Raw genomic sequence first — 24,796 nt, 5'->3', positions numbered from 1 at the left:
GGTCTCTCTCCTGGTCGGTCACCGCCAGTTCAGACCCCATGAGCGTATATGTGAAATGAAGATTTTTTGCTCCAATAAATGGTTTAAGTCTCCTCTCCATCTCTGTTCATGGCCAAGCTCAGCCTTCATGCTAACAAAGATAGTTTCTTAAAATTCTTCCTTAGTTGTTGATCTCAGGGGATTAGTTTAGTTATAGAGGATTTTTTTCTACTTGTGTAAATGCCCAAGAAGTATATGGGACTCACTTTTGAGGTCCCCCCCCAGCATCAGTTTTTAAAGTGGGGTGTTGGCACTTTGTATCCTAAACGTAGAATCACTGCTCTTATGGCCATCCAGAGCATTCCACAATGCTGTCTACCACAGAGATGTGCAATGACAAACTAGAATACATCTTTCCCACAACTTGTGTAGTGGTCTTTTGGTTGTAAACTTATGAGGGTGGCACAGTGCCTCTTGTGATTCACACAGCATCTTGCCCATTGCTTGTAGCTGTAATATGAATAACAATGGTCAGAATTTCCAAAGTCAGAGAAGAGGCTGGAGTGCCTGCCGGCAACTCCAGTGGGGATATCCAAGCCACCTGGATACAGATATAGGCCAGCAGTCACTTCAGTTCCTCTGGCTTTGGAAACAAAGGGTTAAAGAACAGTCTTGTCTCCAGGAACCTCTGTGTAATCTCCTCCCTGTTTCCAGGCTGGGAGTCAAGGAGCAAAGAGACAGACTATTTCAGAACCAGGTGCAGAGCAGGGAGAGAAAGTACAGCTCTAGGCAACAGGTATGGGTGCTTCGTAAATCGCTGACCACACCCTGGAAACCAGACGCACAGACGTTGCTGAGGCACAGAGGAAGAATTCACAGTTGAAAACCTGCATAAGGTGAGTGGGACGCTATTCGGTATAACAGCTGTTTCACCTGGATATACTGAATTGAGTGCAAAGTGTTGCATCTCTATTGAAAGATGTGCTGGGCGAAGTCTGGGTTGATCATGCACAGAGAAGGGCAGCAAAGCACCAGCTTTTTAAGAGCTGTATGCTAAGAGAAAATTCAGTAGGAACAACCAAGGTATTTAGCATGCAGGAATGAACAACGCAATACCTGCCTGGACACTGATTCAAGTACCCACACTGTCCAATTCTACATCTTTCTACCCTAATCTGATATTTAGTTAGCATAAACTGTTGTCACACTGACTGCAGTTTGTCCACTCTCTTCCTCCACCTAAGAATGGTGTCCCATCAGAAACTGGGTCATAAAAGCAAGACTGTCCTGCATCCAGTGTGCAGCAGCAGGACAGAACTGTAACACTGGACAGGTATGCAAATGTTTCCTGATACCAGTAACTGGCCTAGCTTAAGGTGCTTGGAAAGTTGCCAAGGATGAGGTCTTTTAGGTAGAGTTGCCAACTTTTTTACCAGCCCCTGTAGCTGTGCTTTTAACAGTAGTGTGATCTGCAGACACAAACAGGTGATAATATTTATAAGCACCTTGGGTTGTATCCAGTGTTGCTCTAAGTCCTGTCAATGCAAAGATTTCTGCTTGGGCAATGGGACCTCATCTCTCCTCCCCCTGCTCACCCCCTAACTCTGTTCTACATGTTCCCTCAACCCTCTGAAGTAGATTTGGGGAGGGCACAGGGCATGCACGGGGGGGGGAGTGTAGCCCTGTTGAATCCTGCCCCTGGCTTTGAAAACCCAATCAGCACTACTTTGAGGTTTCCAGGGTCTTTTCCTTTCTCAGAGCCCTGTCCTGACTTGAGGAATCAAGGCATCTCCTGTTGGGGTGCTTTAGGTTTAAAAGGCTGTCTAACTCAGAGGAGAGATTAAATTAGCAGTTTTCCCTTTCCATTTTAAGTCTGTTTTTGCCTAGATTCACTGGCTTCCACAATTCCTTCCTCTCTCCATTACAGTCTCTTAAACATACGCAAACACTTCCCTTTCCCAAGCACACACCTGTGCTCAGCCATATCACATCTTGGAAATCGCCTTTCACATCCTCTCTCACTGTCTCTGGGGGAGAGCTCTAAGTTCGCTTCCGAAAGGGACAAACTGCCTTCTTCAGTTACACTTCTTGATGTTGGGCACCCATGCATTTTATACCACAGCCAAGTTCCTTTCTCTTGGGAATAGGGATGGGCAAATCTGTCTTTTATTTTCTCTCAATTTTTCATCTTTAGTTCTCGACATTTCCACATCAGTTTGCAATTTCTTTAAAAACAGTCGTTGTGAAAATTCATCAGCATTTTAGTGCAAATTTCTCCTAACATACATTTTAGTTCACAATTTTGCCTAATACTGTTTGCAGAGCAATTTTCCCTAATATAATGCTTTTTGTATGTTATTTTCTCTAATGTATGTATTTATGCACCCTTTCCCCTATTGCATTTTGTCCCCATTACTTGGCTGAAGAACTGCCCTGCAAAATTCAGAAAAGTGCAAATTTCAAAGGAGAGCTGCCTTTCCGTTTGTAATGTTTTGGAAAATGCAAATTAAGAAGGTTCGCCTTTAACTGTGAACTGAATTGAATTTCTTCCCCATCCCTATTTGGGAGTGGCTGTATAGCTGCCAGAGTGGTGTCATAAGAATGTCCAAACAATCTAAAATTATTTTACATGTTTTTCATTGTATTTCTAGATGTAAATGCCTTCCCCCAAGTTACATGTTTACAATCAGTGACGCCAGATTTGATCTGGTGTTAGGTATTCAACAAGCCATGTTGGGTAGAAATTATAGTAGGAACACCAAGTTCGTATCCTGCAACTTTTTTCTGTGCCAAAACTCAGCCCTGGGAGATAGGAAAGACTGGAATGTGTCTCTGAGCACATGCAAGAGGATCACAAAGAAATCTGGGATCCGGTAGAGTAGCATTTAGCTTGACTTTCAGGCAGTCCTAAGTCCCAGAACCTTTCATTTTAAAAAGAATTGCGTGTAAAATGGGAATAACGATAGAGGAAAACACCTTATTTTGTTCCACTTCAAAACACCCTTTTCTCCACTAGCAGTGATGGAAGGCACATCCACAGTGGAAAGAGAAAGAACTTGAAAAACATCTGAGCCAAACACAGCAAAGTACATCAGACAGAAATTCAGTGCATAATCAGTCAAGGTTATTTATTTAACAAATCCTGTGCTTGTTAATCCTTTCTAGATTCACTGTTACTCTAGGTTCATGTAATTATACAAACCTTTTTTTAAAAAGACATTTAAAGCAGGGGTGGAAAACCTCATGGCTGTAAGGGAGACTGGTTTCAAGATTAATTGCTGTTTAGAGAGGAGGACATGGAGGAAAGGCTATAGGATTGATGGGTAGGCCCCTCAGGCCACACCCATCCTATATCCTACCCCTGATTTAAAACAAAACTAGTCCACTAGTCTAAAACAATAGTCCTCTTTGCTATAACTCCAAACTGATTCCCTCATTTGTACATTGCTCCTTAGTCCTGCCTTTTCCAGAATCAAGGCAGGATTCACAATGTCACCGTAAAAAATTATGTTGGAGAATGGCAGAAAAGGAGAGCATCTTCAGGAATGTACAAGAGAGAAACAAATAGTTTCTAACACAGATTAAGACCCAGAGCTTTTATCCAAGAATATAAATCCTAATTTAGATGTAAAACTGAAGAGTACCTTAATTGGCCCTTTCTTCGAAGAGATGGGAGCAAGGGTGAGAACTTTCTGTTCAGACTAGAGTAATTCTTTAAGCAGAACTCTGTTAATGTTTGTTTGCTGCACATGAAGATTTCAGTCAATGGTTGTGTGGCTCAGACAGCCTTAGCTTTTAGCTTAAGACTCATAGCTATGAGGCTGAAGTTAGTTATTAGTTCCCAATTTCTCATTCGCACAAACTCAACAAGAACACTTTTTGAGGAAATGAGGTTTCTGTCCCTGCACTCCCAAAATGAGGTTTGCCTCACCCCATGTCATATATCTCCATAATCAGGGGACTCTCCCCTTTGAGATCCACTACAATTCCCAACAATTGGTTTTGCACACCTGACCCCACATGACATTTATAAGTAAGTAACTAGGAGTGTGCAAGCCCAACTTAGCTTTGGGCTACTCCATATCATACAGTCTGACATCCAGGGAAGTGTCCTTTACAAGATGGCATAGAATTGTGCCTGGCCCAATGCTTTGTGGAGATACAAAATGCCATCAAACATGGCACTTTCTGCCAATTATAGCAAAATATGTACAAACAAATAAGGAACTGTGTGTCCACCCAAGAATAAACTTTGGGCCAGAATTCCCTGGTTATGGAGATATATGATATGGAGTGGGCCAAAGCTTATTTTGGGGGTTCAGGGGCACATGAAACAAACAAATAAGAATGTGGGAACTAGTAACCAACTTTAGCCTTGTCTCATAGCTTCTATTAGCCTGGTATCCAGTGCAGTGGCAGTAATATATGGTTACTATATTCTCAGCAGAGTTGCCACCGAGGGAACTGGGGACCAACACATACTATATTGTCCTTGGGATTGGCCTTTCCCACAGATACATACCGCTAGCTGTAACCTTAAGAGCTGCCCTATTTCAGAGCTTCCATCTCTTCCTCAAGAGAGGCTGCCTGTTTGCAAATGCTAATGCTGCCATGGTATGCCCATTTTAAATTATCAATCCCTAGCCCTGAAACTGAATTTAAAATGAAAAGGGGGGTGTAAAGAACACCTGTTTCTAAAATGGTTCTGAGGCAAGGAATTGTAGGGGGGAAACATCTTGCCTGAAATGGGGCCTCTGAGAAGGCCATGAGATTGTAGTTCTCACAGCTGAAGCTAGTTAATTAGGCTACAAGCAAGAACACCTGCTTATCAGTGGAGACTGGTACTTCAAGGTTGGTGAGTGTGTGACCATTAGACACAAAAAGTTCAGAAGGTTTCATCATCAGAAAGCCCCCTGATTGGCTAATTAATTCCTGGCTGTTGCTGGGCATTTTCCCATAAGAATAGGATTCAGAGCTTAGCCTTTGTTCTCCAATGTTCTCTTATGGTTGCTGATGCTATCTATGTGGGGTTCTATCTCCCATCAGCTATCCAGGTTATACATCTCTGGGGAGATGTGGAATCATGAAGTTATTTTGCCGTTTACCTCTATTGTAAGTATAGATTAGGCTAGACAGTTTTGTTATTTTTGTCTCTAACTCTCTGTATTTTACCTGGCCCTCAGGTGTGTGGATTTTAATGAACTATTTTGCTGCCATACTTGTGCATTTATATTTTATTTAATAAAGTTATCTCTTATTTACCAGTATTCCTTGCAGGGGAGATTTGGCCCTGAATCTAGTACCTTGGCCAATTAGCCACGGACTACTGTATATTTGGGTAATTTGCCTAAGGGCTCCAGGACAAGGAGTGTACCTTTGGCCCTTGTCTTTGGAATCCTTGGCAGGTCTATTTCTGGCACTTTGGGTTTCCCCTTGGCCCAGAGAGGGTGACCAGGATTAAGGGGTCATGGCAGTCTACCTACCTTGTAGGGTTGTTGTTGGTTTACTCAGCCCTGGTAAGGGAGGCATGGGTTGTGCCTTGCCAGGATCAATTGTCCTGGGTTTGGGAATTGAGTCCTGGGACTGAACTGGTGGCAGTGGTTCATGACAGAGGGCATGTTATTTTAGGGAGGGGGGTGAGCTGGATGGCCAAACCCAGTCAGGCCTTGTCGTAAACCCCTTTGTCTTTCTCCCCATCCTCCTTGCCTCTTTTCCTGCTCCAGTGTTGTAAATGGTAGAGAGCAAAGACTAATACGTTCCTTGACATGTCTGTGTGGGTAGGCCCCTCCCTAGAAAATAGGCTTAGGGTGCTTCAAACTTTTGCCTCCTTAATTTCTTTAACATTGTTTCTCAGCCTGGTCAGTGCCATGATGGGAGACTGCGTAGGAGCCCCATGTAAACGATTGTGAACTTCCCAAAGGAAGAGTGGAGTGTAACTGTAACAAGCAAACAAATTCCAGAGGGGTTACCGTGTGGCACTTTACAGATTTAATGCTTGTGGCACCTTACAGATTAATGGGCTAGAGTTTTCTTCATCGGATAAGCAGTGAAAGTCATCTTGATAATATCCAAACTAGCCCCTAGGCTCCGGGTTCAATCTAAGCTGGGAAAATCATCAGAGCTAGGCTGCAGATGGTTCAGAAACTGCTCTGAAGCCCTGGGCCCATACTATGGTCTTGTGGAAATTTCTTTTTCTTCTAGGAAAAGGAATATATTGGGGCCAGGGCCAAACTTTGGGGGACACTTGACACAGTGCCAATGATGGGCCCTCTGTCCCCCAAACACACACCCCAACCAGGGCAGGGCCCAGCTCTGCTTGTGGCAGCAGCAGTGGCAGGTGCCACATGCTTTCTCTGCTGCACCTCTCACCACCCTCTACCGCATCCCTGGACATGCTTCAACAGTGGACAGGCAGTGGCGCTTTTGATTGGGAATTAAGCTCTTGTTCCATTAGTAGTGGCCTTCCTACCCAGACTGCAGATCTATGAAATCAAGAAATCTCATAGATCTATGGGTCAGGGCGCTACATTTTGGGTGACTTAAAGCAGACAGCCACCATGGATGGGAGTGGAGCTTGCCTCTGGTTCAAAAGTGACATCACCAGCCACCACTGAAAAGCATCCGGGACCCAGCAGGGAGGGCTGTGAGTGGCAGCATGGCTGCATTGTGGCGGTGAAGGGCTCTTCCAAGCCCCTCAGGCCTTCAGCCAGTGCTCAGTCTGCCCTGTCTCTGGTGCTGGGCCTGATTGGATCACACGCAGAGTGAATTCGTCATCACTCAGTAGCCCCAATATTGCCAGGTGCAGATCTACAGTTTCTGCAGTAGAGGTTTTGAGGGTTGGCATTTGTATGAGTTTGGTGAGGTACATGCAGAGTCTATCAATGGGAAGGCAAGTGATGCTCAGTCAGGGGAGTGGAAGCTTGGGTGAAAGTCAGTGGGAATAGTTCAGAAGCAGGCCAAGAAGCAAAAGTTGGAGAAAAGCAATTCTGCTACTAGTTGCAATGGCATCCAAAAAAATCTCCCAGGCCAAGGGTGGGGAACGTCAGGACTTTGGGCCAAATGCAGTCCTCCAAGTCTCTCTCCCCGACCTTGGAACTCTCCCCACATCACACACTCTAAGCAGCCACATCCCCTCTTTCCAGTCCACACCCCTCACTGGTCCTACTTTGCACCTTCCTTGAATGTTTTGGCTTGAATGGAATGTGTCCTTGAACTCTGATCATGCCTTCTGTTTGCCTGGATGGAGGATACAAAGGTGTATGTGTGTAGAAACAAGCCTCTTGTCCAAAGGCAAACTTTACATGCGTTGCTCCCCTCACGTTTGCCTCTGGCCACACAACACTGGAAGGTGTGGCCCTCAGACAGTTGCCCAGAAGAGAATGTGACCCTTTAACTGGAAAAGGTTCTCTACTCCTGGCCCAGACTGAGGCTCCAAGATGCCGGCGAAGAAGAATTGCTTGTTGAAAGATGGCTGAATAGAGCCTCTTTTTAATAAATCCATTTGGAATCTTTCAACAAGCAATTCTTCTTCGCCGGCATCTTGGAGCCTTCCCCCCCTTCCATTGTTTTGGATGCCATCCACTTTTGCTGCCTTTTTTCCAGACTAAGGCTCACCTGACCTAGAAAGGCTGCCTACCAGAAAGACCCTAAGAACAGAACTCCATGTTACAGGAAAGATGGAACGACTACTGAAAATCGCAGCCTTGGGTTGATTGCTCCGCCCTCCCATAACCATTTCAGTCCTATTCCCCCTACTGTTGGTGCTGCCACTCACCCATGACCAGCCTTCTCAATTAATGTTTGCCCTCCCTGTTGAAGTGTGCCTGTCTCTCTCGTGATTAATTTTTAGGGGGAATTCAAAACAGCCCTCTTCACCCAGGCATTTGATGGTTGACAGATCCTGTTTCCAGCACCCTTGAAATTGCTAGCTGTGACGGTATGTGATTGTTTTAAAATGTTATTGGATGTTCTTAATGTCTTTAAATGTTTTTAGATGTTCTTGTTTTAAAATGTTTTAAATATGTTTTCATGTTGTTTAAAATCGTTTGTTTTTGCTGCTTTGCTGTTTGCTGCCCTGGGCTCCTTTGGGAGAAAGGGCGAGTCAGAAATGTAATTTTAAAAGTAAAATAAAATAACGTGTAGTTTTATTCTGAGAGAACCTGCAGAGAACAGTTGGAGAGATCCATCATCTGTCAAACCTCCTGATCTACAAGATGCATCAAATGGTAGAGATCTCCCGGTAGAGATTCTTCACCTACGATTTCCCGGAGGCAAAGCCAGGCAATTCCGAGAAAAGAGCAGCTGCTCCGGTGCTGCTAAGCGACCGCTTCAGCTTCTCCAACAACAAGGGGAACAAGGAGCCAAGCTGAGCAAGGCGAGGATGCTGACAAAAGGGCTCCTGCAGTTTGATGGCAAGCTGTCCTCATCCCCCTGCAGGCCATTGGCTGGAATGCTTCAACACAACACCAAAAAGTTGATAAGGGAACCCTGCTGGGTTCGCTCCCAAATTCACGAGGCAGATCCCGCATTGATCTGATCCAACCTGCCATAGTGCAATGGAGGATAAGGCTACTAGCCACAATAGCTATGTTGTACCTGCACTGTCAGAGGCCATAGGGCTCTGAATACCAGTTGCAGACCTCCAAGCTAGCCAACTGGTTGCTTGCAGGCTTTCATAGGCATCTGATTTGTGATGGATATGAGCAGAGTAGCTCAGCTGTCTGAGCTGCGTGTGTGCCAGTGTGTGTATTTACCTAAGAAGCAGGCTTTTACCTGCATTTAAATCGCTGAGACTTAAGACTTAGTAAAATAAGAAAAGCTACTTTATTTATAGAGATACATAGTAGATAGGAAAGGCATACCTAGTTCTAACTAACTAACTAAATTGGAGGCTCAGTGCCCTGGCTTGGGTATCGCCTTCATGGCTCAGGTGAGAGAACAAAGACAAAGATGTCTCCTCTCTCCTCAGAGAGTCAAAGAAGAAGATGAAGGAGGGGTAGATAAGCTTCCCTGAGCATATCAGTTTTCAACGGAAGGAAGTCAGGTAGAGAAGAGCACAGGTAAAGGTAGGCAAGCCTAGCCAGATGGAGGACCCTGACTCTACCTTCCTTCTGGAATACAAACAAAAGAACCCAAACAGGAGTTGTTCTTGCCCCTCTTGCAGCATGATTGGCCACTGTGAGAACAGGACACTGGACTAGAACAGCATGCTTGGCCTGATCCATCAGGGCCCTTGTAATGTCCTTGGAGGATAGTGCTGGAAGAATATGTGAAAGAGTGTTTGAACTTGCACCAAGCTTCAGGCTGTGTTGCTGTTGGGGATTTATTTCATCAGGCCTCTGATGTGGCCTTGCCTGGGGAACTACTTGAGATGTGGCTGCTCAAATCTTAGCAGATCTCATCTCCTTCAGACACTGAGAATTGGGGTATGCAGCATTGCAACTGGCAAACAGTGAGAAGTTTCTGGATTAGCCAGACCTGCTATAAATACCAGAAGCTTAGCCTGGCCTATTCAGTGGAGGATGGCCTTCTCCCAGATGCATCTTAGACTGTACCCCCACAGCAATTTATTTATTATCTTGTATACCGCCCCATAGCCAAAGCTCTCTGGGCGGTTTACAGTAACTAAAAACAAATACAATTTAAGATGCATCTTTTAAAAAACAATTTAAAACACAATTTAAAAATTTAAAACAATATGAAACATATGCTAAAATGCCTGGGAGAAGAGGAAAGTCTTGACCTGGCGCCGAAAAGATAACAGTGTTGGCGCCAGGTGCACCTCGTCAAGAAGATCATTCCATAATTTGGGGGCCACCACTGAGAAGGCCCTCTCCCTTGTTGCCATTCTCCCAGCTTCCCTTGGAGTAGGCACCCAGAGGAGGGCCTTTGATCTTGAACTTAGTGTACGGGTGGGTTCGTATCGGGAGAGGTGTTCCATCAGGTATTGTGGTCCCAAGCCATGTAAGGCTTTATAGGTCAAAACTAGCACCTTGAATCGAGCTCGGAAACATTAAGGCAGCCAGTGCAAGCGGGCCAGAATCGGTTTTATATGTTTGGACCGTCTGGTCCTTGTTACCAATCTGGCCGCTGCTCAATTGAGCTCAATGTTTGCTTGGTTATGGCATAAAAAGCCTTAAGCAGCTTGGGAGCAACTGAAGTTTGAGACTCCCTGGGTGTTGAAGTCCTCTGTTTGGCAGGAACTCAAGAAAGGGCCTTCCTGATGTCTGCACCTAGACTTTGGAACTTCTTACCAAGGGAGGCTTATCTAGTCCTTTTTAAAGAGGAGTTTGGGCTACTGGTCTGGTTGGTTTGTTCTGCTGCTCTGCATTATTTTATATTTTAATTTATTTATGTTTTTAACTGACTGGCTTTTTCCGGTACTTATACAGTTTTATTGCAAAATTGCTTATTATGTGGATTGATTATTTTTTGTTGTGGATTTTATTGTTAGCTGCCTTGGGCATCTTTACTGCAAAGGTTGAGGTATAAATGTAATTCATCCTCACTTTTACCATCACCATCAACCTAGGGGTAGAGAACCAATAACACTCCATGTCTGGCTTTGGGTACAGCCACCACAGCCCTGATTGAAGTGTCCTGCAACCATTTAAAATCTTTCTGTGTTTTCAGGGGAAGCATGGGAAACACTTGACATACATGAATGCTGCAACGTAGCTGTTTGCCTTGCTTTCAGGGATGCTGTGCATTAAGCTTTAAAGAGGCCACTATGTGATAACTAATTTGATGTGCAGAGTAACCACCCAAACACTCCATGCAACATGCTGCCTTGCTCAGAAGTTGTTAGTAGCAGGTTGTTAATCCAAGGGAGGGAAGGGATGCCAAGTGAGTCCGAGAGCGACAAGACATGATTGAAAGGGGCCTCAGGTAAGACTGTGAAGTGAAATGGAGGCCTTGTCAAACTGGATAATGAGTGGTTATGGCAGTAATGTGCTTTGTCCAACTCACCAGGCACAATTTCCTTGTTCCTGCCATAGAGTGGCTGAAATCTTGTCTGATCAGTAATTGGTCACAGTTTAGAGATCTGTCTCCTGTGATATCTGCTACCAACTTTGTAGTCTAATAATTCATCATGATTGGGTCACCCCACATGCTATGGGTCTTTGCTGCAGTCACAGATTTGTGGTGGAGACTCGCAGTGTCCTGTTCATGTGATATATATTACTTTACACGTAGCATTGCCTGTGGTGTGGAAGGTTTGTGTCCGTGTTCATCCCGTTGAGGGTCTTTCCTGCCAACTGTATCTTTGCACAGCGGGCATGTGGTTGTAACTACTTTGCTGTGGGACTGAGACATCTTTTTCCTATTCCTTGTTGCTGGCTGGTTTCCCACCAATACTTCTATTTGTCTTGCATCCATCTTTCTCCTTGAACTTGAGTGTCAAGTTTAGATTTAATTATAATTGTAAAATTAGACTAAGAGAATGACTTTGAAATAGTGAATAGCATTACAAATGCCGAGTTGTGAATTTCCCAAACTAAACTGCATATTCACAAGTAATAGATGTTAAGCTGAATAGCTGCCTCTAAAACTCTATAATCTGTAAGAGCAGGATGCCACATGGCTTCACCCTGCTTTTTTGACTAAAAAGAAGAATCACCATCTTATGGCACAATGAAATGAAAGGAGTGCTGGGTCGTCTCTTGACTGCCATACCAAGGGCAAATATCAGGTGGGGTCTAGGCAGCCGGGCAGACTTCCATTTCAATTTCACCATGAAGCAATTGTTCTTCTCTTGGCTTCATCCCTTTCATTCTGAAGGGGCTGCCATAAAAGGAACCTGCAATCTGTGGGATAAAATTGCTAGAATTGCTTCATATGTTTTTTTAATAATGTTTTCAACCCTTTTTTAAAGTTGTTTTTAACGCTGTTTTGTTTTAATGTATTTTAAGATCTGTTTTTATGATGTTTTAAAGTGTTTTTAGCACTTTGTTTGCCACCCTGGGCTGCTGCTGGGAGGAAGGGCGGGATATAAATAAATAAATAAAAACAGTTATGTGGTTCTATCTGTAACAGAGTAAAAAGTGGCTAAAATTGAATGAGCAATAACCAGCCCCACTCTCCATGCTTTTTCCTAACTCAATGCAATGTAGCAGAATAAAACAAGCAAGCTCCAGTAAAGTATAAAAAGTTGTTTACTCATGACCTCTACGTGTATACAGCGATACAGGCACAGCTTAGGAAATCAGAAAGATTTCTTTCAGTCCATGGTTTTAGCTTCTGGCATGCAGCCCCATGCCGGCTTGCTCATGTGGTAATGGAGAATTGTTGTTGATCACAAGCTAAATGTGAGCCAACAGCGTGATGTGGCTGCAAAAAAGGCAAATGCTATTTTAGGCTGCATTAACAGAAGTAGAGTTTCCAAATCACATGAAGTACTCGTTCCTCTCTATTCAGCACTGGTTAGGCCTCACCTTGAGTACTGCATCCAGTTCTGGACACCACACTTTAAGAAGGATGCAGACAAACTGGAACAGGTTCAGAGGAGGGCAACAAGGATGATCAGGGGACTGGAAACCAAGCCCTATGAGGAGAGACTGAAAGAACTGGGCATGTTTAGCCTGGAGAAGACTATGGGGAGATATGATAGCACTGTACTTGAGTACTTCAAGTACTTGAAAGGTCGCCACACAGAGGGCCAGGATCTCTTCTCGATCGTCCCAGAGTGCAGGACACGGAATAATGGGCTCAAGTTACAGGAAGCCAGATTTCAGTTGAATATCAGGAAAAACTTCCTAACTGTTAGAGCGGTATGAAAATGGAACCCATGACCTAGGGAGGAGGTAGGCTCTCCAACATTGGAGGCGTTCAAGAGGCAGCTGGACAGCCATTTGTCAGGTATGCTTTAATTTGGATTACTGCATTGAGCAGGGGGTTGGACTTGATGGCCTTATGGGCTAAACTCTATGATTCTATGAATTCAAAAGGCTGCACAGCAAGAAGGAGGAGGAAGGGAAATGCAAAACAACAAAGAAGCACAAAGCTACGTAACAGCAAGTTAATTTACAGAGTTTCCTTTTCCCCTTTACTAAAGCATGTATAACCCTGCCCCCTAGTGGTGGCATGTGAGGTTTCCTCTGTCCAACACAACCAGACCTAGATCTCTGGAACCCCAAATATGGGTTGGGTACGTGGTCCCACTGTGGGCAAATGGCAGCTCAGGAGCTCAGCCTGTTCCTTTAGAGGGGGCTCTGTGGTTTTGCAGCTGCCAATTCCCATTCTCCCTCCTCACTGCACTTCTGGAGAGAAAAAGAGGGGAGAAAACAAGGCCTGAGGAAGGCAAATATGAAGGGAAATCAGTGCATAGCAGGAGGAACTCCCCCCTTACTCGTGAGCACTGTTATTTCTCACCTTGGTCTTTATTTCAGGTAGAAAGAGGGTAAAAGTTGGGGAATGGTTGTTTGATTTGCTAGGAAGCAATGACAGATGGGCAGGGATGAGTAATTAACCTTGCACTCCAGTACCTATCCAAAGTGGATTGCCAGTAGAAATAGCTGCTGTTGGCCAGGAACCTGGCTGTGGCTAGCCTGACTTACCTGTACAATTGTCAGCCTTTCTGTGGTCTCTTCACCTAGATGGCAATCTCAGTACTGGTCAATGGCTAAGCAATGGAATTCGCTGTTCTCTTGGTTTCACCTCTGCTGCTGCAGGTGCGGAAAGATGGCTTGCTTCTCCTTCCTGAAGATGATGATGTTTATATTCAACAGTGTGATATTCGTGAGTATACAAGGTTGATGGCAACCCATGATGGCATGGGGGTGGGTCCAGCAATGGAACAAATTCATAAGCTGCATCCTTGCAAAAATCGCTAACCCATACAACATAATCTCTGATGCCAAGAAGTGTAAAATTAAGAATGCAGAAGAACAAAGGTGAGTTGAGCCCTGTATGTTGCCTGGTCCAGTCGTTCTCTCCACCCCTGTGATTACCATTGTGGATGAGGGTAGGAATGTGCAGACAAGCCTATTGCTACTTCCCCTCCTGCATGTCCCCTTCACCATTCTTACAGACCTCCATGTTCTGGGGCTTGAATGCCTACTCTGGGGACGCTGCTTTACTGAAGGAGGCTCCTTGCACAACTAAGACCAGTGAATTGCCTTTCCAGCTTTCTTTTGGAAGCAGGCTCCTCACTGCAGAGATCAGCCCTCCAAATGTGGAAGGCTGCAGGAATTGTGTGGGAGGGGTCAATGAGCGCTCACTGCTGTTCAATGGTAGTTGCGTGTGTTCACATGTGTATGGAGAGGAAAATGAATATGGAAAAGAGAATGAGTGAAAAGGACTGGTGAAAGTAGGAAAAGTAGGAAAGCTTTCTTCATACACTTCTTGGTTTTAAGAGCACAGCTAAACGTTGCTAAGAAAAAGCAGGTTTCCATGAATCATATTTATCTTGTATGGGAGCATTATATGCGAGAATTAGGGACAGGAGGGGTTGTTGTCTGACATTTCCCTCACCTTCCAGTTCTTCTGGAGGCCCACTCACTCACTCACTCGATTGTATTGTTCCTCACATCTCCAGCTGGACTCAAAGACCAGAAGCAAGGCTGGATTTTGTGGAAAGCCCAGATGGGGATATATGCAGGGCAGAACTGGCAAGTGGAAAAAAGGTTAAGCTCTCCTCTTCTACCTGCTGATCGTCCCCTGCAAATGGCCCGAGCCCTGCGTTGAACTGCAGACATGTGACTAGGAACATGCATTAACATGTTCCATCCCCAGAAGTGGGGTGTTGATGACTGTTCCTGTCTAGAAGACCACCTCCTTCCCTACAGACTCTCTAGGGTGTTAAGATCAGCAGATGGGGCCCTTGGTAGTCCTTCACCCTCAGAAGCTCAGGGTGGTGGTGACCCTGGAAAGGGCATTCTCTCTGACAGTTCCTAAGTTGTGGGATTCCTTCCCCACAGAGGTGCATCTGGCACTTCAGTACAACTTTTGTTGTATGCTCAAGATGCACCTTTTCACCCTGGCCTTTGATACGGGCAGGTAATACATTTAGCAGAAGCAAGCAAGGTGGAAATCTCTCTAAATGTATCAACATTAGCCAAATCCCCAGGTTTTCAGTGCAGAATTAGGGCTCCCTAGATCAGAAATGGCACATTCTGACCTCTTCTCTCCCTTGTTCATGCAGCTGGGAGGTCTAACTTTGCTGGGCATCGGCATCTGGGTGAAGGTGGATGGTAGTTCCTTTGTGAAGGTCCTGGGAGCAGCAGCTCCACAGTTGTTGCAGCTGATCAACGTGGGTTACCTGTGCATTGCTGTTGGCACCTTCCTCCTCCTCATGGGCTTCATGGGATGCTGGGGGGCCATGAAAGAAAGCAAATGCCTGCTGCTGGTGGTAGGTGTCCTAACTAGAACTGGGAAGGGATCTCTCCCTGGGCCGGGCTTGGCTATCATGGAACTGCTGCTCAATTACAGGGTTTATTAGGGCTTATGCACATTCTGACTTTGTTCATCTGGGCCACATCTCTGAGGATAATCAGTTGATACCATGTTTGGGCAAAACATGGGCAAGATTCCCAAACTTCCTAGGTCACATGCACACCATACATTTAAAGCACCTAGCTTCCCACCAAGGATCAGGAATTGTGATTTGTTAAAGATGCTAGAATTGGAGCTCTGTCAAACTACAGTCCTTAGGGTGCTTTGGGAGGGAGCACTGTTCCTCAATCTTCAGTCCCCAGATGTTGTTGGATTACAACTCCCGTCAATCCCAGCCAGCTTAGCCAATAGCCGAGAATGATGTGAGTTGTAGTCCAAAACATCTGGAGACTCAAGGATGAAGAACAATGATGTAGAGGATTTAGCATGGGTGGCTTTGAACTTGCAATATTAGCAGTCATTGCTTTTAAATAAAAAATGTTGTTTGGTAAACACACCAAAATGTGAAAGCCATCAAAGGACCCAGGCAGTTGTCAAGTAGGAGAATAAAAGGTAGCAACACTTTGATGGTGCTGTGCTGAGCTATCTTGGTGTGCTTTCACATGGGAGTTTTTTGTGGAATCAGTGCTGCTCATGCACACTTTTTTGCAAAGTTCACATCATTGTCAAAAGTCCACACATACTCTTTTGCATTTAATCCAGATTTCACCTTAGTGTGGAAAATCTGATATGAAAATAACCCAATATACATCCAATCATCTAATGTGGAAGCTTGTTAGTGCATTTGGGGGGGGGTCTGGGGGGTGATTTGCATGTGGGTGGGCACTATTACCACACCCCTACTTCTGTTTACTCCTCACCTGAGCAAAAGCTAGCAATTTTCTTGCTGGCATCCCAAACAATACAAACGTGCCGATTTCCATTGATTGCTGCATGTCTGAATTTTAACAACCCCATTTCAGAACAGCCATTCTCTCAAAATCTTCACACTGCACACGTGAGGGTCTGACTCAGAGCAGGGATGTAATTGCTGGCTGTAGAGTAGACATTCTCTCTCTCTCTCTCTCTCTCTCTCTCTCTCTCTCCCCACAGTTTTTTGTGGTCATACTGATTCTGTTCATAGCAGAAGTGGCAGGTGCTGTTGTGGTGCTGCTTTTCTCTTCTGTGGTAAGTCAATGCTAGCATTTGGAGTTTGTGTCTGCTACAAGTCAAATTTTGCAATAAGAGGATCCCTGACTAGAATAGAAACACAAATTGAATTGTTTACAATTAGGCAGCAACAGCACCATTTAATTCTCACAGTTCTGGATTCAGGTGTCCACTGTGTTCTGAACATTCCAGGGGTAGTAGTCCTGTTAGTATAAACAACAAAGAGTAGCAGTTGCTAGCAGCAGCAAGCTGTGTAAGAGGGGACTAGTCTAAAACAGAGATATCATTGCTGCACACTTTGATTATATACACAGTAAGGCCTCTCCTTGTTGCCAGTATTAAATAGCCCCTCCTGAACTAGCTAGGCCTTCTCGTTTTTCCATGTCTTGTCCTTTTTTGTAGGGGGTGCTCTTGATTTCTCAACTATATGCATTATCCACACATCTGCCTGTGGTTCCTGGCATCCTGCTCTCTCCCCAGTTCTTTAGCCACTCTTTTTCTGTGCCTCCTCCCCACCTACTTAATATCCTGGCTATCAGCCTCCCAGCTTGCCCAGTACCCCTATATATGTGCACCCCATGCTATAGCACTCCTTGCCCTAGCCCTGTGTAATATTTTCTTCAGTCAAATTTAACTTTCTGTTCCAAAACCTGTGTTTTTTCCAACATTTTGTTTCTGGTATATCCACTGTTGTTGAGCATGTTTGTGAACATTCCATGACCTTACCACGGTTCATCCAGTGACAGAGAAGGGACTATCAAAAGTGACAGGCAGTCAACAGTTTTAACCTATTATATAAAAGGTGGGTGTAAGAATGTCCGGTGACATTATGGTTTTCTTACTCATCTGTCTCCTGGTTGCAGGCAGATATATTTATTGAGCACTTGAAAAATTGGGCCATGAAGACTTTAAAAGAGGACTACGGCAGGCAAGAGGACATCACGGCTATTTGGGAAACAACAATGAAAGAGGTGACTGAATGGTAAAACCCAGTTTCTGGTGCTGTAAGGCATACTTCTGCAACAGAGGCTTTGAAAGAGCCTCAAAATATATTTGGTACAGTCTTGAACTTTGCAGATACGCATGTGGAGGTGATGATCCTTCACTGATTTCCTTCTGAATTCTGCCAGCAATTGGGGTAACTGGCTTACTGATTTAAACAGGGTGAACAGGTGCATTCTTTACTGAGTGCTTCTTTCCTGGTGTTTGCTGCAAAATAAGCTAACAGGGAGCTGGCTTTAGATCAGGAGTGGCCCCAACTCCTATCTGCCCCAGTCAGTGCAGCCAAAGGTCAGGCATGGCAGAAGCAGTAGTTCAGCAACATCTGGAAGGCTGCAGGTTCCCCATCCCTGCCCTGCCTTGGGGAATGGACTAAGCTATTTCACGGATGTACACTATGGTGCCTTTGCCTTCAATTCATTGATTTCACTAAGCTTTTTCAGCCAGAGAGCCACTTGGAGGGTTGGCTAATCCTCCACAGGTCGTGTGCCAGTGGTGGGGGTGGGCAAAGTGGCCATCACACACTCATGTGTATTACTCACCACCATACAGTTACACACACACACACACAGCACATACACCCCCCCACACACATTTAGACAGATGGACATATAAACAGGCATGTAGTGGTTAAGGTGTTGGACTACAACCTGGGAGACCAGGGTTCGAATCCCCACACAGCCATGAAGCTCACTGGGTGACCTTGGGCCAGTCACTGTCTCTCAGCCTCAGAGGAGGGCAATGGTGAACCCCCTCTGAATACCGCTTACCAGAAAAACCCTATTCCTATTCGCCATAAGTCGGGATCGACTTGAAGGCAGTCCATCATCATCATACATGCACAAATTCAGATGCCCCTCCCCTTCCACTCTTCTGCTGATCAGCAGAGAAATGAGAGTTCCTCACTATCGCCGCACTCAGCTGGAAGCCAAAATTACTCAAGCCTTGCTCAACTATGAGGAGAAAAATCCTGGCATGATGGGAGTGCTCCTTCCTGTTTCCTGAGTGCTGCTAACACACCACATCTGTAGCGCTGCCCCAGATGGAGAAGGAGTCTCATGAGAAAGTGGCACCTAGTTTTGGGAGAGGTCTGGCAGGCCACTTGAAGCAGATTTGCAGGCTGGCTAGGTGCAGCCCGCATACTATAAGGTCAACTTTACACACACACCCTGGTCTAGAGACAGTGTAAGTGGCTGGACTGAAACCTGTGCAACTCTAATGCACATCTGGGCACACAAGAAAATTATTTTAAAGGCATTTCCAATATCTCTCGAGAAGTTAATATAGGCACAGTGTTTTTCCATGAACTGTAATCAGAAAATAAGGCCACATAGAGCATATATACATTGCTGAGCTTATTGAAGAATGCCCGAGAAGCTTTGAAGGAAATTTGGGGCATCTCCATTTTAAAAGTAGTGCCTCACCCTAATGCAATGTTAATTTCCTTAACTGTTATGTGAGGACATTTCTGAACAGTTTTGTGCACAATAAATGCACGTTTGTTTCCCCTTTTTTTGTATCATACATCTCCCTTCCAGGCAGCGCTCTTGATCTTGGCCTATAGTATTTAAAACACATTTCTAATAGAAACAGTCTGTCTTCCATGGAAAGGATCTTCTCTTGTGGTTTAACAAGGTTCCTTTCATTCTTTGAATGCTATCATCCCACCCTGCCCCAGTCACTTTTGTGCATAAGCTCTTATCTAGCCAGATTTTTTTTTTAAAAAAAAAAGGCAGGGTGGACAGAAGAACTGGACCTTGGTAGCATATCTGTCTATTAGCAGAAATGCTAGCACAGGGATAGCCAAAGGGGTGCCCTACAGATACAACTTCCATCCCCCCTAACCATTGGCCAGGCTGACTGTGGGCTAATGGGAGTTGTGGATGGGCACCACATTGGCTGCCCCGCCCTAGGTGTTGCTCAGTAGCTGCTTCCCAGTCTCCCTGATGCATGTTGTATAAAATGGCTACTATAATAAGATGGATCTCTCTATTCTAGCTGGAATGCTGTGGATTCAACAGCTATACTGATTTCAACAATTCCTACTTCTATGAAACCCACACTGAAAAATATCCCTCCTTTTGCTGCTCCATCAACAAAGAATGTCAGGAATCTGAAGTAGACCACAACAAGCAGGTAACGTGGCTTCACACAAATTCCGTCTATTTGTATTGCCCATGTGATATGGGTCACCTAAGCAAGGAGTTTAAAGCAAATCCAGGCCCATGAACCTTTCTGGCATAAAAAAATGGGCCAGCCAGAACTTTCTGGGTCAGCTATGACTATTGTGGAAAGTAAGAAATGAAGCTGGAGTTCTCTCTCGGTAGGTGAGAGGAAGGAGCTTTTGATCAGAGGCCAAAGTATTTTTTGATCCAGCTGAAGTTGGAGTCATCCACATGTTACAATGGGGGGGGGAGGGGAAGCTTCTCAAATGTCTTTGAAAAGTTCTGATAGTGCTGCTAATGCTAAGTCATGTACTGGTTGACATGTTGCAATGAGTTCCAGAGATTATTGTGACTTGGCAGTACTCAGAATGGATATTCACCCTAATTGTGGGAATACAGCCCTCCCAAGGGTGCTGTTATGCACACACACATACTCGCACACACTTAAGCAATATTTATTCTCCAAGGGAGGCACACGAACCGTTCTGGCTTGTATGCTCTTGGGGTGAAAAGGCCAAGATATGTTGACTAATTGAAAAACATGCACAAACTGTATAATTGTCGAATCAACATTTTAGGTTGTATTAAACTAAATCCTACTGAAAGCAGACCCATTGAAATTAATCATGTCTATTAACTTCAGTGGGTTTACTCTGGGTAGGGTTAACATTGAATACCATCCTTTCTGATTACTTTAAAGACATATAATAAAAAGATTTTTATGGAAATAAATTTCTTACAGTAAGGAAAATAATAATGAATTAACCCTTTGAGGAGGGCTCTGTGTTTTCCTGTTATGCCCTGTTCTTAATATTAAGAAGATGCCTCCCATGAGAGATCCAGGGCGTTATGTCTGTCGGCAGCAAAGCGCAAGGGCCAGAGTTGCAGTAGCAGCACAAAATGGCAAGAGACTTCAGCTTAATATGGAAATAGTGTGAGGAAGAGGAAGAGAAGGAAGAAGACCAACATTTTTTTAAATTGTTTTTAAAAGATGTGTTTTAAATTTGTATATTTGTTTTAATGTTTTTAGTTACTGTAAACCGCCTAGAGAGCTTCGGCTATGGGGTGGTATATAAATGCAATAAATAAATAAATAAATAAATATTCCTGAAACAGCCCTCTTCTGCATCATGTCTCTGTGCCCCCTTCCAGGGCTGCCTGAATGAGTTCCAGGTGTTCCTGAGCAGCAATGGGAAGATTGTCGGAGGGGTGGCTCTAGCTATTGGGGTCCTTGAGGTAAGCTTACACAGGCTCTTATGCACATAGCTTGAGTTTTCTCTGCAGATCACCCGGGGTGCCTCCAGACTGTCAATATTTTGTGGGAGAGATTCAAGCACATACCGGCACTTTAGTTTGCCCATTTAAAGTGGATTAAAGGGCTCTGTCACCTTAGCACAACAAATCTACTTAAAAACAAAATAGACTTTTTGTGGTTTGGAAAGTGATGGGGAAATGCATTGAAAAATGTAAACGCATGAAAGGAAATCAGGATGAACACAGGATGAGTGCTCATTGTCATATTGCAGGCCCAATTTTGTAGAACTCCCAGCTGAGGTTAGACAGGCCCCCGTCTTGATGAACTTCTGGCACCTACTGAAGACTTTTTTATTCCAGTAGTCTATAAAATTGAATTTTGATTTTATATTTTAACTCATTTTTAGTTTCATTGTATTAAGTCTCCTGTACACTGCTTAGAGATGATTGTAAATAAGTGGTATAAGTGAAGATTGAACATAGTTTAACTTCCATGTAAGCTTTGTGCAAGCAAAGCAAGATGAATATTGAATAAACAGATTCTGGAATTTGTGCTCTTTCTGTCTTCAGTCCAACAAAGTTACCTTTTATCTCTAGGCTTGAGCTCTGAATCAAAAACAATACTGCAGGTTTGACATAGAATCCAGCGGTGTACTTAATAGGTATCCCCCCCCCCATATTACCAGGAAACTTTACCCAGCCCTTGGGGCATTTCATACTTTTTTAAAAAAAAACTTATTAACATAGTATTTTCCATTATACAGTGAACACAGGCTAAACATAGAAAGAAAATAGTTCATCAAATAATTTTCTGAGGATGCATTAGAGTACAGAATCATAAAAAATTCCAGCCATAATTATTTTATTTTAACAAGATCCTATGTTGATCCAGGGCGGGTCTGTATGAACAACATGCCTCAGAAATGTTTCAGGTCTTAAAGCCTTTGCGTGACAGCCTTAATGTGGTAGGTGACCCTGTCTATGAATAAATAATCCAAAAGCCTCCCAAACCAAGGCTTGAAATGTCCACAGAACGTTTATCCAATTGCTTATGCTGCTGCTAAAGAGTGTAAAATTATCTATTATGTTGTTTTTAATGCTGGTTAGGTATTATTTTATGTTATTGTTTAGTTTTTTTAGATTCTGTATCATTTCTGTATCATTTTGCTTTGTATATCGCCTAGAGTGGCTGATGGCCAGCCAGATAGGTGATTAATAAATGTAATAAATAAACTAAAATAAATAAAATAAAAACCTTTATGCAATATAGATTGTAAAGCAATTTTGCAGATTTAAAAAATAAAAGAATGAATGCAAAGGGACACGTTTGAATGACACTTCTAAAAATCAAAATCTAAAGTTTGGTATGGGCAGTCTCTTACAGAATCACAAAAAATGAGAGCACATGTTTGCATATGCTAATCTATAATTTAAAATAGAAATGTAATGCATCTCACAACGATAGAGGGGGGGACTGTGACCAGGGGACCCCTGTTCCTGCTCACTGTACCTGTCCAGGTGCTAATAATTGATGCGCAGCTTCAAGGGCTCTGCTGCTCTTTGGGTTCTTTATCTTTAAATGGCACTTGGACAGGCCTTCAAATAGAGGATTGCCCTCTGTGAAGTAGGACATATGGCCACTCTAGGCATGAGGGAGGAGGAAGACCGACTGCTCAGCCACCTTCCAGTTTGCTGGTATCCAGAGCTTTGAAGATTACTTTTAAAATGTAATAAGTTACAATTATTGTTACATGGCCCCAAAAAGTAAAAAAATATCATTACAATTGCTCTGAAAGTAACTGATTACTTTACTGTTCCTCAAAAGTAATCACTACAAGTACACTTAGGCTCCTTTTTTAAAAATGGAGTGCCTACAAGGTGCTGGCCTTGGCTGCTGCACATCTAAGTAGCTTAAAACTACATTAAAAATAAACACACACAGGGTAGTAGAATTTCTTTTTTATGCATAAGATTAACAGAATGGCAAAACAGAATCTCACATCCATCCCCTACCTCCACCCCAGCAATGGTGATACCCCAACACACGCATACTTTTTCACATGAAATCAAATTTTACACTTGAAATGCTGCGTTTACAGTACATTTCTGTTATATCTCATGTTTGCTCAAAGAGCACGTCAGACAAGGAATGTCTTTTTACAGTCATTATGTTGCCACCAGTACTGAACAGGCGTTCTATTCCGGCGCTTGAAGTCATGCCTGTGTTGTGCTGCAAAAAACACTGCAGCACCCCTTTCAGCTAAAACACATTTTGATCAATATGGCAATCCCCTGTCATCAAAGAAAAATGCAAACTTTAGTACTTTACTAGTTGTCTTTGTAATTTTTTTTGTCAACAGTACAACTTAGAGGTAACTTGATCCTGTACACACTTACCTGGGAGTAAGTCCCATTGAACTCATTGGGTAGACATGTATGCACAACTGAACTGTCAGAGGAAGAACTTGAGACATAACGGAGGTAAACAGAAAATGCACATATCAAAAGTAATCCACCAGAATAAACGTTCTCCCTTCTCCTGCAATTAAAAATGTGGTCTTGCCCAGCATGTAGTGAAACTATGGAATTTGCTACCACAAGAAGCAGTGATGGGCACTGTCAGGACCCTTCCTGTCAGGATCCCACCTCAGGCACCACCTGCTAGGATCCTGCCTGTAGTCACCGCCTTGTCATGGTCCCACCTCAGGGTCCTGGTCCTTAAATGGTTCTCTCCAGCTCTAGCAAATCTTTCAAGATCCCACTGCTAGGCAGCAGCACCAGTCACTCCCTGTAATTCAATATTGCCTTGAGACTGTGCCTTAGTCTCCTCCTGGCCTATTGATACTTTGTGTCTGGGTGCACTTGCAGGCCACAACCTCCCTGTATCTTTGTGCCTATAAAGCATACAGCCCTGGGTTGCTCTGGATACTTGATGATGTTACACTGTCTCTTCACCGCTGCCACCATTGATACTGTTTCCCAACCTTGGTATATGCCCTACCCACCCTTCTGGTCTGTGTAAACCCAGCCAAGGATCAGGCGTTAGGTAAACCAAGAAATATTTATTTATATACATAGGGAATAACAAGATTACTTAAAGGTATAGTCAACAAGCGTGTGGTTTCATAAGTTGCGTTACTCTTTATGTTTCTAGTCGTCAATAACCTGCCTCACTACCAGCCTAATTCAATCCAACCCACAAAACCAACCTCCCTCAGAACTCCCACCAACAGAACTCTACTAATCACCCCCTTCTTAACTGTCATCCTCTCATTTATACCTTCAGAGACTCAAACGCTCAGCCAATCATAATACAATATTCTCCAGCCTTCCAGCCCATGTACTCCCCCCTCTCACTCAGTCCACTTACCATATATACTCTAATAAACACACTTACCATATTTACAGTAATATATATACAGGGACATCACAGGCACCAACTTGAATGGCTCTAAAAGAGGATTAGACAAATTCATGGAGAATAAATCTATCAGCGGCACCTAGCAATGACGGCTATGTTCTACTTCCACTGTCAGAGACAGGATGCTTCTGAATATCAGTTGCTGGAAATACAAGTGAGGAAAGTGCTGCTCGTGCACTCAGGTCCTGCTCATGGGCTTTCCTTTAGGGCATCTGATTGGCCACTGTGAGAACAGGATGCTAGGCTAGATGGGCCACTGGTTGGATCCAGCAGGCTCTTCTTATGTTCTTGTATGTATTGCAACAAACAACGAAAATTACTTGTGGTGTCTTACAGACCAGGGATAGTCAATGTGGTGCCCTCCAGATGTTGTAGAACTATAATTTCCATCATCCCTGATAACTGGGTATGTTGTCTGAGACTGATGGAAGTTGTA

General features: G+C 43.9%; 1 protein-coding gene across 5 annotated transcripts in view; it reads left to right on the top strand.

Annotated features, from left to right (window-relative positions):
- The first annotated feature begins 774 nt into the window (after positions 1 to 774).
- TSPAN16 (tetraspanin 16) overlaps positions 775 to 24,796 on the top strand; it is a 33,195-nt gene continuing 9,173 nt past the window's right edge. The window contains exons 1-8 of one of the 5 annotated variants that reach the window (XM_061582300.1): positions 775 to 875; positions 7,829 to 7,915; positions 13,650 to 13,716; positions 15,122 to 15,328; positions 16,465 to 16,539; positions 17,385 to 17,492; positions 19,519 to 19,656; positions 20,838 to 20,921. In XM_061582300.1, coding sequence (XP_061438284.1) covers positions 13,660 to 13,716; positions 15,122 to 15,328; positions 16,465 to 16,539; positions 17,385 to 17,492; positions 19,519 to 19,656; positions 20,838 to 20,921 — 669 coding nt within the window. In that variant the 5' untranslated portion in view covers positions 775 to 875; positions 7,829 to 7,915; positions 13,650 to 13,659. Of the gene's footprint in view, positions 876 to 5,003; positions 5,092 to 7,828; positions 13,717 to 15,121; positions 15,329 to 16,464; positions 16,540 to 17,384; positions 17,493 to 19,518; positions 19,657 to 20,506; positions 20,643 to 20,837; positions 20,922 to 21,211; positions 21,249 to 24,796 lie in introns of those variants that run through there. The other 4 variants (XM_061582291.1, XM_061582268.1, XM_061582282.1 and 1 more) reach the window with 4 other exon arrangements.

The sequence above is a fragment of the Rhineura floridana genome, chromosome 1, assembly GCF_030035675.1.
Source record: "Rhineura floridana isolate rRhiFlo1 chromosome 1, rRhiFlo1.hap2, whole genome shotgun sequence".
NCBI lineage: Eukaryota > Metazoa > Chordata > Lepidosauria > Squamata > Rhineuridae > Rhineura > Rhineura floridana.
This window is presented reverse-complemented; position numbering and strand designations above follow the sequence as displayed.